General features: G+C 44.7%; 1 protein-coding gene across 4 annotated transcripts in view; it reads right to left on the bottom strand.

Moving 5' to 3' along the window:
- ATCAY (ATCAY kinesin light chain interacting caytaxin) overlaps positions 1-13,798 on the bottom strand; it is a 325,480-nt gene that overhangs the window by 232,868 nt on the left and 78,814 nt on the right. For all 4 annotated transcript variants that reach the window (XM_073586279.1, XM_073586280.1, XM_073586281.1 and 1 more), the window contains exon 8: positions 6,718-6,804. In XM_073586279.1, coding sequence (XP_073442380.1) covers positions 6,718-6,804 — 87 coding nt within the window. The remainder of the gene's footprint in view (positions 1-6,717; positions 6,805-13,798) is intronic.

Below are 13,798 nucleotides of genomic sequence, written 5' to 3'. Positions count from 1 at the left end.
GCGAGGACAATGTAGTGCTCTGAGTGAATGTACCAGCAGAAAAATCTAGCAGTGGCTGTGCATCAGTGCACTCCATGTCAGATTCATCTTGAACTGGGGAATTCACGATTTGACTTGGTAACCCAGGCATGGTATGTGAAAAGAGCTCCATGGAGTAATCGGTAGTGTGGCCTGCCGCATCCTTCACTTTTGGTAGGGGTGAAGGACACAAGGAAAGGTGTTGTCCTGACCAGGAGCCTCCACTGATGACTCAGTGCTTTTATTTTTTGAAACTTCAGAAGAGGAGGCGATAGAGCTGGAGGCTGTGTCAGCAATGTAAGCCAAAACTTGTTCCTGAAGCTCCAGCTTTAAAAGTGGTTTACCTACTCCCAGAAAAGAGAGCCTTAGAGGCCTTGTGGAGCCAGACATTGGTGCAGGCTCAACACCTCCTGCCTTAGGTGCTATTGTGCTTTTGCCACTACCAACAGATGCAACACCACCACCACCACCATCGGGACCAGCTGGCAACCCCCGCCCACTTCCATGGCGTCTTCTCCATACTTCCTCATTTTTGTGAAAATGTACCCAAAATACCACCAGCTATATAGTACTGTAAAATAAGGTAAATGGTGTATCTACTATTGGTGAGAATTTGAATCTCACTATAGATTTGAGGACACAGAACTATTCTCTCAGGCCCAGGAGAGATTACACCTCAATGTAACAGGCTGAAATTGGATAGTGTATGACAAGGTGGAGGGTGTCTATAGGATTGGTGAGAATTTGAATCTCACTATAGATTTGAGGATGCTGAACTATTGTCTCAGCGCCCAGTAGAGATTACACCTCAATGTAACAGGCTGAAATTGGATGGTGTATGACAAGGTGGAGGGTGTCTATAGGATTGGTGAGAATTTGAATCTCACTATAGATTTGAGGATGCTGAACTATTGTCTCAGCGCCCAGTAGAGATTACACCTCAATGTAACAGGCTGAAATCGGATGGTGTATGACAAGGTGGAGGGTGTCTATAGGATTGGTGAGAATTTGACTCTCACTATAGATTTGAGGACACAGAACTATTGTCTCAGGCCCAAGAGAGATTACACCTCAATGTAACAGGCTGAAATTGGATGGTGTATGACAAGGTGGAGGGTGTCTATAGGATTGGTGAGAATTTGAATCTCACTATAGATTTGAGGACGCAGAACTATTCTCTCAGGCCCAGGAGAGATTACACCTCAATGTAACAGGCTGAAATTGGATGGTGTATGACAAGGTGGAGGGTGTCTATAGGATTGGTGAGAATTTGAATTTCACTATAGATTTGAGGACGCAGAACTATTGTCTCAGGCCCAATAGAGATTACACCTCAATGTAAAAGACTGAAATTGTATGGTGCATGACAAGGTGGAGAGTGTCTATAGGATTGGTGAGAATTTGAATCTCACTATAGATTTGAGGACGCAGAACTATTGTCTCAGGCTCAGTAGAGATTACACCTCAATGTAACAGGCTGAAATTGGATGGTGTATGACAAGGTGGAGGGTGTCTATAGGATTGGTGAGAATTTGGATCTCACTAGAGATTTGAGGACGCTGACAATGATGCTCTCAGTCCAAGTATGGACGCAGGCAGCCTAATAAGCAGGACTGCTGCACACACAAAAGGGTGGAAAAATGAACGCTTGGTAACTGTGCAGAAAAGAGGAAGAAAAGTATTTATGCTTTTAAAAAAGCAGTTTGCACAGCAGTGTGCAAACAGCAATAAAGCTATCAGGGAGCCTTATAAGGCAGCCTAATAACCAACAGAGCTGATGCACAAAAATAGAGCCTCCCCTGTCACTGCACACAAAGTGTTGTGCTGTAAGTGGAAATCGCTAACAGCAGAAGCAGTTTTTTGGTTCTTCTTCCCTGCCTAACGTTCTCCCTTATTCTGAGTCAGCAGCAGCAACCTCTCCCTAATGCTAAGATCGGCAGAAGTAAGAAGGCAGTCGGCATTCACGCCCTTTTATACTCCCTGTGACGCCACACAAAGCCAGCCAATCACTTGCATGCCCTTCTCAAAGATGGTGGTGACCGATGCCTATGTCATCGCGTTGCCCACAGTGTGCGTCCTCCATCATTGGCTGAAAAAGGGCGCTGGAAGCATCTTTTGAAATGCGGCTTTGGCGCTCTGGTCGCCGACCTCGTGGCCGACCTCACGCTATGGTCGTGTTTCGTTTCATGAAACCCGACTTCAGCGAAAGTCGCCGACTTTTGAATATGACCCGTTTCGCTCAACTCTAGCTGCAATGAAACAAAGAGTGAAAAAGTTAAAGTGGTCTGAATACTTTCCATACCCACTGTATATCTTGATGGACAGCTGACACCTACCCATATGGCTTGAAAACATCTCTAGAGGACATTTCACAAGAGTTAGGAGGAGCTGCACAAAAATAGATGAAAGGGGTATAAAGAAAACAAATGAAAGGAAACTAATAGTGTGAGAGACAAAATGCCCAGAGAATCCTTACTGACTTCAACTACTACCAAAAAAATCGAAAGGAATGACAATCTGTTTAATGTTCCAATTATTACTTAATGCACCTAGGATTTTAGACTATTGAAACAAATCATGAAAAAACATTGGTCTTTTTCACATGAAGAAAAAATAGTGGGAGAGCTAATTCCACCTAAACCAAGTTTTGTATTTAGAAAAATAAATAATTTAACCAGCTTAATAGCCCCCACAGTTAATAGAAACTCTAACCCACCTAAACATCAAAAAAAAATTAATGAATAATGGTGATATTTTTTTTCCTAGTAAAAAATGCATAACATGTAAAGCTACTAAAACCATAACCCAAAGCATATTTTCGGAACCCTAGAATAAACATTCAGGATAAAAACCCACATAACTTACTTATGACAAGGGCATAATGTATTGCATCAAATTCCCCTGTCAAAAATTGTGTGGGGAGAACTAAACTTGAATTGCAGGTTAGGATGAAAGAACATGCCTATAACATTAAGTGACAATTCACAGGACACCGACTATCTCAACACTACAAAGCAGCACATAATGGGAAATAAAAGGGTAGTTCCTTCTGGAAAATGGGAAAATGTGGACAAACATTGGAGGGGTGGAAATTATATACATCATATGTAAAAAGTAGAGAGTAAGTGGATATTTGCACTGAACACATAAAAGAACTGTCACTACATCTGGCCTGAAATCTCTGATCCCCAAAATGCATAGGATCAAGTCATGCTCTTTTTTTGCCTAAAGAACCTGTATCCAGTGACGTGACATGTTCCCATGGCGGAAGGTTTTTTTTACATAGTGTCTCAGCAAATGGAACCAGCCTGTTAGGCGTCGGGTTCCTGCCTCTGCACAGGAGAAATCCCGAGCCTTGCCTTCTGCGGTCTCCCATTCTGTTCCAGCTGCAGAGGAGGCTGCTCAGCAAAGGCGTCGATCCCGGCATCTTGCTCAGGCAAGTGCTGTCAGGTTGATTGCTGCTGCCACCTCTGGTTCAGCTTTAGCAATCTGCACTAGCCAGCAGCAAGCAGCTCCAGAGTCTAAGTCCCTTTGCAGCCTACTGAGCATGCCTGTGGGATGACCTCTCATTGGAAGTCGGAGGTCACATGCTCAGGTCCTTAAGCAGCTCGGATTAGACCATCAGGAAGGTCGCGGAAGGACGCTGCTATAAAAGGTTCTCATGGCCGCTCGGCCATGCGCTAGTATAGACTATACTAGCTATCAGTATGTGTGATGATGGATGCTTGAGACAAGTGAATAACTCATTATGACTCCCTCCCTCTGGTTGTGCTTGAGCGTAGGGTATAGGGTTTAGAGTCAGCGTCACCTAGTGGCATGGTATTATACCGCTGAAAGCTACCTCCTCATAGCACCATACGTAGCGCCAGATTGTGCCATCCAGCACAAGGCACCACTCACTGCGTCTACTGCAGCATCCATCTGAGCGGCGCCATGCGCAAACATTGCGCTTTCCAGCCATAAGGTTAGGCTGGTTAGTGGCGTCCGCCAGGGTGGCTCTGTATGCACCTAGTGTGCGTTATCTTTTATTTGTGTGTGTCCCGGCACCACAGTAGCAGCGCAGAACGCTAGTGGGTCTAGAGGAACTCTAACCCCGTGTCCTTGGGTTACAGGGTCCGCTTCCTAATATCCGGGTGAGGTTAACCCGTGTGTACTAGTTATACCACCAGTTATTGTCTGCCATTACCAAGCAGCAGTTGTCATGTCTGCATGGTGGACCCCAGGCTGTGAACGCACCTCTTACCATCTCTCTATTATTTGGTGCATTCCGCCAGCCCTAACACAGCCGGAATGCTGCAGACACCGCTTTCATTCAAGCTTCAAAGACAGGAAGAATCACTCCGTGTACCATCCCTACTGACCGTGAGCAAGAAAAAGAGACTTTACACGCTATCGGTGCAGGTGGAATGCCATCCAAATAGGTTAGCTTTTTAGTACCTGACAGCTACCATATGTGTACACATATTAATCAATCAGGCATAACCAATGCATTTTAAGTGTCAGATTCAATTTTCACTGTTAGATTTGCTTACATCAACCATGTCTTGCAAACTTGCATATGGGTGCATTTAGCGCATACCATTCTTTTACGTTGACACTACATTCCATTACGCACACAGACAGACCATGTGTCAGTGTGTGCAGCTTTATATGTGGCGCCCCTGAGGGTTTGGTCACCACAGAGATACTGCACCTCACCTCTCAGGTAAGGAAGGGACACTACTCAGGACCAACAAACTTGCATCCAACACCATGTCTCTCTAAGCCAGGGGGCGCTGGGTAGAGGGTGTGGGTGGAGAAAGGAGAGAAGAGGAGGAGCCAGAGAGGGTGGTGAGCTGTGGTCTCTGAGACCAATGGGAGTCTACTGAGGGGACTGAAAGAGCAAAGAGCTCATCCCCAGACTAAAGAGAAGTGAGAATCAGGAAGCAGTGAGAGAGAAAGAGGCTTCAGCGGAAGGAAGAAGGTGTCCTAGGGGCACGGTAGTGAGGAATCCACCCATGGGGCCCGTATCCACGCCGACCATAGTTGGATGGAGGGACCAGGTCGCAGTGGGGGACAGGCCCCCAAACTAGTGGAGAAACTAAGAACTCAGCTGGCTAACCAGAGGCTGCAGTATCTGCATGGGTTACAGCCATCTCCATACACATTCGCCGGATTGGATCCAGGGACTGGAAAGTCGCCCGACAAGACCCGAGGCTGCTGGCTTGGGACATTGTGTGTGAAGGCGCAGTGCAGGAGAGGTGAGAGCCAGCACAGTGAGATGGCCAGGAAAGGAACATCAGAAGGGGGTTCTGGTACAGTGTACCCCAAACTAACTGAGAGCTGGCTGGACCCCTGACCTCAAGGACACAGCACCATGGCTTTAGATTGTAACTGGAAGAACTGTGAGTAAAGGGGGCTTTACACATAGCTATATCGCTAGCAATATCGCTAAAGCGTCACCGATTTTGTGACGCAGCAGCGATATTACTACATGTGATACTTACCTCCGACCGGCTCCCCTGCTGGTTATCGCTGATCGTGCGAGATTGGCCTGGTCCATTTCTCGCTGTCGGCTTCCGGCTGGCGCCAACGAGCGAGCCATGGGCGTGGGTGGAAGACGGACACCCTTGCTTCGTCTGAAAGGTAAGAGCGACCGCCGATCATCGCTGCGTCGCTAGTGAGATCTACCTGCTTGGCAGCTCACTAGCGAACATTTAGCGATGCACCAGCGATCCTGACTGGGTCATATCGTGGTCGGGATCGCTGGTGCATCGCTAAATGTAAAGGGGCCTTAAAAGTGTGAAGACTGCACCCCACTGTGTCCTCCAATTATTTAACAGTGTCACCTGATTTGCACTACAACCATCATCATCATCATCATCTTTTACAACAATACTTCCCTGGGACTTGGCTCTACCTGTGGAGGGCTGTATCAACTCTGCTGCATTACCATTAGCCGCAGCGGTTTCTTTAAGCAGCATCGGCTATCCCTTACCAAATACCACAGGTGGCGTCACAAATCATCTTTTTTAAATTTTATTTTCCTTTTTAACATCAATTTACATTGCACACCCAGGGTCACGGACCAGGTCACTGCTGCCGTGACATATCCCTTGAAAGATCTACCGGCCTGGTACCGGCTTAACCCTGGCCCAAGGGGGCGCTGCATTTACACCTAATTAGTGGCAGTGGTGTTTATAATATTTTTTCATTCTAGGATTTATAGTCTGATCAGATGTTTCTGATATTGCAGCTCAGTCGTTATGACTGGACAAGCTCATTGTTACAAATTAAGATGGAATTGTCTAGTATAATACTGCTTAAAGGGAGATAATGTGATAAAACAATAAAATAACACTTATCCCTTTAAACCAGCACTGCTCTCATCCCTGGTGATCCCTATTTTCTTCTGGCCAGATAATTATATTATTATTGGCCAAAGCGGTCATTGGTCACAGTGATCACATGCTTAGAAGGCATATAACAATTCAACAAAAATGACAAAATATTGATACACGCCAAATTTTAATTATAAAATGCATAAAAAAGCCACGTTGGAAAGAAAAAATCATCAAAACTCAGCTAAAAAATCCATTAGTTTTTTTTTATACAGATGTGGGTTTTCAGCAGAAAAAAAAAAAATCGACATAAAAAATGAGCATGAACATACTTGTACAATTTGACTGGCTTCTGAAGATAATTGATAAAAAATGATACCTTATAAATGGTCTTGAGATTGCCAATACAGTCCTGATGAACCAAGAAGGGTGGACAATGATTAAAGATTTCAAATTTTTTCTCAGTCTGCAGGAAACAAAGCAAACAAGCCAACAATATTTGTTAAAAAAGGAGTTTTCTAAAGAAATTTCCAGCACAGTTTGGTTACATGCAGCAGTTACTGAATTAACCTGATGGTGTGTATTGATACAATACAGGAGACACACACAAATCTTCCACAAATAACAGAGCCAAAACAGGACGTGCCAGATCCTTTTTTGAACAATCTAATTTGCTGTATTGGGTTTAACTAAGGCCTGTTTCACACTTCCGTTTTTGTGTCCGCCAAACGGATCAGTTTCCGTTTTTTTGACGGAAACTGATGCAAACGGATCCGTTTTTTTGACGGATCTGCGGTAACTGTAATGGAAGTCTATGGGACAAAAAAAACGGATCCTGCCAAAAATGGCGGATCCGTTTTTTTACGGAAAACAACGGATTTTGACGGATTTGAAAAAACGGAAGTGTGAAACAGGCCTAAGGCCTGTTTCACACGTCTTGATATTTATGGTACCAGAAAAAACAGCACCGGAGATATCCGTGTCCATGTATCCGTGTGTATGTGTGTGTAATACTTGTGTCATATGTGTGGCAACCTTGTGTCGCATCAGCACCACAGGTACTGACGGCAGGGAAGCAGCGGTACAGTTAGCGCTGTTCCCCGCCACTGGGTGCTGAAGATCGCTCTCATCATTTTCCCGTGCTCTGCCGGCGATCAGCGCAAACAGGGCAAAATGATTAGAGTTATATTCAAGTGATAACAGTGAGAGCAGGCAGCGGCTGATGGGATTTCTACTCCCATAAAACTACACCTGCTTTAGCTAATAACACTGAGAGCAGGCAGTGGCTGATGAGAATATTAATCAGCCACCTCCTGCGCTATAAATAAATAAAAACAACTGTGTACGTTCCCCTGTATTTTTGATAATCAGCCAGGCAAAACTGACAGCTGGGGACTGCAACCCTCAGCTTTCAGTGTTTGCAAGGCTGGTTATCAAGAATAAAGGGGCACCATGCTGTATTTTTTTTTTAAATAATTTTTTTAAAAACAGCCTTACTAAAGCTGACAGGTGGGGGCTGGTATTCTCAGGCTGGTAAGGGGCCATGGATATTGACCTCCCAGCCTAAAATTTGCAGCCCGCAGCCACCCAGAAAAGGCACATCTATAAGGCTGAGTGCACACGGTGCGGATTCTGTGCATGCGTTTTTTGTGCACAGATCACGAAATCCGCAGGTCAAATGACCTGCATTTTTCCTGCAGATTTCTTCCTTTTTCTTTGCGGATTTATTGCGGTTTTTGTGCGGTTTTCCCCTGCGGAATTCCCCCTGCGGATTTGGAGAATGGAGCAGGTGGAAAACTGCACAAAAGAAGTCACATGCAGTTATTTGAAAACCGCAGCAAATCCGCACTCCATTTTCCGCAGCGTCTGCACAGCTTTTTTTTTCCATTGATTTAAATGGTACTGTAAATCACAGTGCAGATCCGCAACGTTTCTGCGCAGAAAAATCCGCTGCAGATCCGCACTAAATCTGCATCGTGTGCACATAGCCTCAGATGCACTTTGCCCGGCTCTTCCCACTTGCCCTGCAGCGGTGGCAAGTGGGGTTCATATTTGTGGGGTTGATGTCACCGACATCAAGCCCACAGCTTAGTAATGAAGAAATGTCTATAAGATGCCTATCCATTACTAATCCTATATTTGTATTGTAAATAAAGACATAGCAAGTATAAAGGATTTTATTTGAAATAAAACAAAACACACTTTTCCATTTTTATTTAAAAATAACAAACAATTATACTCACCTAAAGGGGGTTTTACACATAGCGATATCGCTAGCAATATCGCTAAAGCATCACCGATTTGGTGACGCAGCAGCGATATTGCTAGCGATATCGCTATGTGTGATACTTACCTCCGACCGGCTCCCCCGCTGTCTGTCGCTGATCGCGCAAGATCGCGCAGCTCCATTTCTCGTCGGGCGCCTCCTGCTGGGCTTCCTGCTGGAGCCGACGAGCAACGCGTGGACGTGGGTGGAAGGACGTCAGGATCGCCGCGTCTGAAAGGTAAGTAACGACCGCTGTATCGCTGCTACATCGCTTTGAGATCTGCCTGTGTGGCAGCTCACTAGCGACCATTTAGCGATGCACTAGCGATCCTGACCGGGTCGCATCGCTGTCGGGATCACTGGTGCATCGCTAAATGTAAAGGGGCCTTAAGACCCATTCCATTTAAGCCCTTTTCTCCTGTAAAACTAAAATAGAAAAACAACAATATCCCTCACTTGTCCAACGTTCTGTCCCACGCCGTAATCCATGTCTGGGGATTAATAGTTTTCAACATGGATGGAGCTAATTCACTGCTAGTCACTGATGTTGCACTTGCAGCAGCTCATTCACCAGTGGTTCTCAGTCTGGACCAGGGCCGGATTGGCCATCTGGCACTTCTGGCAATTGCCAGAAGGGCCTGTCTGGTCATGGGCTGCCTTGTCTGCTACGTTGCTTACAGAATCAGTGTTCTCAAGACACGCATACTGTTAAGAGTTGTGACGGAGCACCAAGTCACTGACTCCGTCACTTACCCCAGCAAGCCACGGGTATCATTAGAAATATGCGTCTCGTAGTAAATCTTCCTTTCTTCCATCCAGGGTAATATTCATAGCTAGATGGAGGCCCGAAGCTATCGCATCGGGAGGGCAGTAATATCACGATGGGGGCATGCTTTGCCTCATTGGGAATCTCTACCCCCATGTTGTCACCCACCTATCCACTCTCTCTTTCCCCATGTGGAGGAAAGCAAAAGACAATACTGACATTACAACAGGAGATCGCAGAGGATTTTTAAAAACAGTCAGTGAAATATTTTACCTCACAAAATGAATCCACTGTGATCCCCTGCTGTAATATCAGTATTGCCTTTTGCTTCCTCACCTGCCCAGGAGATGTGGTATGCTCTGTACACGGTCAGAGACAGTCAATTTTTAAAATGAACTTTCATTAGTGGGAAATCCCCATTAATGTGACCGGCTTCCTCTACCTGTAGACACGTTGCGCATCTGCCGCCAGGATCAGCAGAATGATTCACTGCACCTGCGCGTAATTCGCGCAGGCGCAGTAAATCAGACCGCAGCCATTTTTGTGCAGACAGATAGCGGCGGTCACATTAAAACTGCACATGCACACCTCCTGTACAAAGATGGCGGCAGTCAGTGATTCATTTGGCTGATCCCGGCGGCAGTGTGCTCGCGAGGACGTTCTGCTGGTGGTACCACCCAAGAGGCTGCGTGAGTGTGAGTATGAATGTGAGTGTGTGAGTCTTAGGCCGGGGTCACACTGACGAGGAATACGGACGAGTGAGAGGCGTTAAAAGCACGCATTACACATGGACAAATTATTCTCTATGGGTTTGCTCCCAACAGCCGTATATTTCTCAGGCGTATCCTACGGTCCGTGCCAATTGCAGCATGCTGCGATTGTCAGCGTACTACGCCCGTAATATGCCAATGCAAGTCTATGGGTGCGCTAAAAATACGCATTACACATGGACCACACATGTGACTTGCGAGAAATACGCACCCGGTGTCTTTTAGAAAAGCCGGCAATTCAGTGCGCTATACAGTAAACTCACACTGACAGGTTTAATAAACGAAAGAATAGATATATACACATAGAATACATAGAAAAGTATATATATATATATATACATGTCATTGTGACAAACATATACTGTATATATTTATATTTCACAGAGTTCTCCATAGCAGAATAGCCGCTAATTAAATTGCCGGCTTCTATCAAATCATTCCCCAACCCGACATGAAATGACACATGGTTTACATTCAGTAAAGCATTTCATTTCATGTTTTTTAATATGTCCCTGACTAATAATTAGATGAGGGTTTGTGTGCAAAATTTGGGAGTTGTAGTTGTTATTTTAAGGGGTTAATTCGTTGTTAAAAAATGTGTGGGCTTCCCATTGCCCTATAGTGGTGGCGAGTGGGTTAATCTAACAAAGGGTTAATGTCACCATTCGATTGTAAGGTGACATTAACCCTTTGTTAGATTAACCCATTCGCCACCGCCACAGGGCAATGGGAAGCCCACACATTTTTTAACAACGAATTAACCCCTTAAAATAACAACTACAACTCCCAAATTTTGCACACAAACCCTCATCTAATTATTAGTCAGGGACATATAAAAAAACATGAAATGAAATGTTTTACTGAATGTAAACCATGTGTCATTTCATGTCGGGTTGGGGAATGAATTGATAGAAGCCGGCAATTTAATTAGCAGCTATTCTGCTATGAAGAACTCTGTGAAATATAAATATATATATATATGTTTGTCTCTATGACTTGTGTGTATATATATATATATATATGCATTCTATGTGTCTATATCTAATATTTTGTTTCTGCTAGAAACCCTGTCATAGGGCTCCATTATATGTCCATTTTGCAAGGCGGCGAGAAAATCTCGCCATACAGATTGCATACGGATGTCATACGGATTACATACGGATGCAGACATGCGCAAAATATGCAACCACACCTTGCTTACGGATGACATACGGAGCACTATTTAGGGGTCATTCATCCGTATTACGCCTGTAAACTACGGACCGTATTTTGCGGCGGTTAGTGTGACCCCGGCCTTAGTGTGTCAGTGTGTGTGTGTGTTTGGTGCATACGGTATACAGAGTGTGAGTGTGTGTTCGTGTGTGGTGCGTACGGCATATAGAGTGTGTGGTGCGACAGTGTTCCACTGGTGGTACCGCGCAATACGTTGGTACCAGCAGCAGTTTCCATATTGAGACACCCATTATTTGGGTGTCCCAATATGGCGGTCAGTGAACTTCCTCCGCTTGGAATTCTGGGAAGCGGTGACATCTGGACAGAACAGGAAATGAAAACATTACAAGGCAATTACATGAATAGATATATCCCATCTGGCTCTTGCGGATGGGGACAACATGGCCTATGTGATTTCAAATGCCAGGGCTGAATTTCACATTCGGCACTATTCGTTACTCGCACGACTAGTACGGTATTCGGGTTATTCTTTACTCGGTAATTAATTAGGTATTCATCTCGGTATATTCGAATGACCCACCCATCATGTTTGGCAATTTATTTGCAGCCAATGAACATGCTGGGCTGGCTTGCCAATCACAGTAATACCGGCACCATCTTTGATGTGGCATTACTGTGACTGGCTGGCCTTCCAGCATCATAGGGTCTATTTAAAGGCTGCCAGCGCCATCTTTCGCACATTGCAGCCAGAAACAGTGTAGGGAGAGCGTAGTGTGAGCATAGGGAAAGTGAAAGGAGCACAGGGAGAGCATAGTTTCAGCATAGAGACTTCGAAAGCAGCATGGGATAAAGTAATAGGAGGTTACAGCGAGTGTTATTTATTCCAAAAAACTCTTTTAACCTCTTCAAGACACTGCGCTTTTTCATTTTTGCATTTCTGTTTTTTCTCCCCTTCTTCCCACAGTCATAACGTTTTTATTTTTACGTCAATATGTGAGGGCTTGTTTTTTGAGGACAAAGGTGTACTTTTGAACGACAACATTGGCTTTACCATATCGTGTACTCAAGAATAGCAAAAAAAATTCCAAGTGTGGTGAAATTGCAAAAAAAAGTGCAATTCCACAACGTTTTTTTTTAACATGTTCACCAAATGCTAAAACTGACTTGTCCTTATGATTCTCGCCATTTAGCGATATGGTTAATACTTTGCTCATAGCAATCTGCCATCAACAACCATAGAGGTCTCAAGGAAATCTCTGGTTGTCATGGCACCGCACCGATGACCCCCGATCACGTGACAGGGCCGTCAGTGTGCGTATTTCCGGCCGCGCGTCCGGAAGCTCTAGTTAAAACCCGCTGTCAGAGTTTGAAAGCGGGATTTAACTAGTTATAAGGCGTGGGACTCCCAAAACAGCTGACATGTCCCGAATTTGATGTGGGCTCAGCGCCGGAGTCCACATCAAAGGAGGAGACACGACATGCGCTGTACTAGTATGGCGCATGTCATGAAAGGGATAAAAAATGGCGTATCTTTATTTAGCCGTTGTGCAACTGGCGCAATTCGGGTACAGATAATTATATGTGACAATTTTCAGGGGCCATAATATTCATTACTCTGCCTTTGGAGTGTGAAAAAAAATCATAATTTTCTATTGATTTAAAAAATAGCATATCTTTATCTAGCAGTTGTGCAACTGGCGCAATCTGGGTACAGATAATCATATGTGACAATTTAGCAGGGCAGTAATGTTCATTACTCCGTATTTAGAGTGTGTTAGCAAGACGATTGAAAAGCAAATCATAATTTTTGGTTTATAAAATAGCGTTTCTTTATCTAGCAGTTAGACGGCCCCCCCCCCGAATAAGCTTACGTGAAACGCACGTAAGGGCTGGCAGTCTGGCGACAGTACTGTGACCTATATGGGTGAGGATCAATTTTTAACTATACTACCTGCCTCTTAAAGGCCCATACACACTGTTTATTAATATGGTTTAGTTTTTTCAAGAATTTGGTCCCACCGGTCATATACTTTCATTTTTGTGTTGCCATGTGTCCATAGTATGAAATTCTACCTATATAATACGTATATATCTATTATTCTAGTGATTTTATTGCTCTACTTTATGTCTATGTATAAATAAACTTTTTTTTTTATATACCTTGAAAACAGATTTCATGACTAATTTTTTAACTTTATCTAGCAGTTGTGCAACAGGCGCAATCCGGGTAGAGATAATCTTCCATGACAATTTAGCAGTGGTAATAATCTTCATTACTCCACTGTTGGAGTGTGTCAGAAAGGGAATCAATAGTGCCAGGGTCGGACTGAGGCAGCGGGACACCGGAGAATCCTCCGGTGGGCCCCGCCCCCAGCCCCAGCTCCGGAGAATCCTCCGGTGGGCCCCGCCCCCAGCCCCAGCTCCTACTTCCTTCTTTAGTCCCTGCCCTGCGTAGTGTGCACTGAGCGGGGTACACTTTATTTTA

This window comes from Dendrobates tinctorius, unplaced genomic scaffold (assembly GCF_039654945.1).
Source record: "Dendrobates tinctorius isolate UK_male_01 unplaced genomic scaffold, ASM3965494v1 ptg000092l, whole genome shotgun sequence".
Lineage (NCBI taxonomy): Eukaryota > Metazoa > Chordata > Amphibia > Anura > Dendrobatidae > Dendrobates > Dendrobates tinctorius.
The sequence above is the reverse complement of the archived record's forward strand: the minus strand, read 5'-3'. Positions and strand labels throughout refer to the sequence as shown.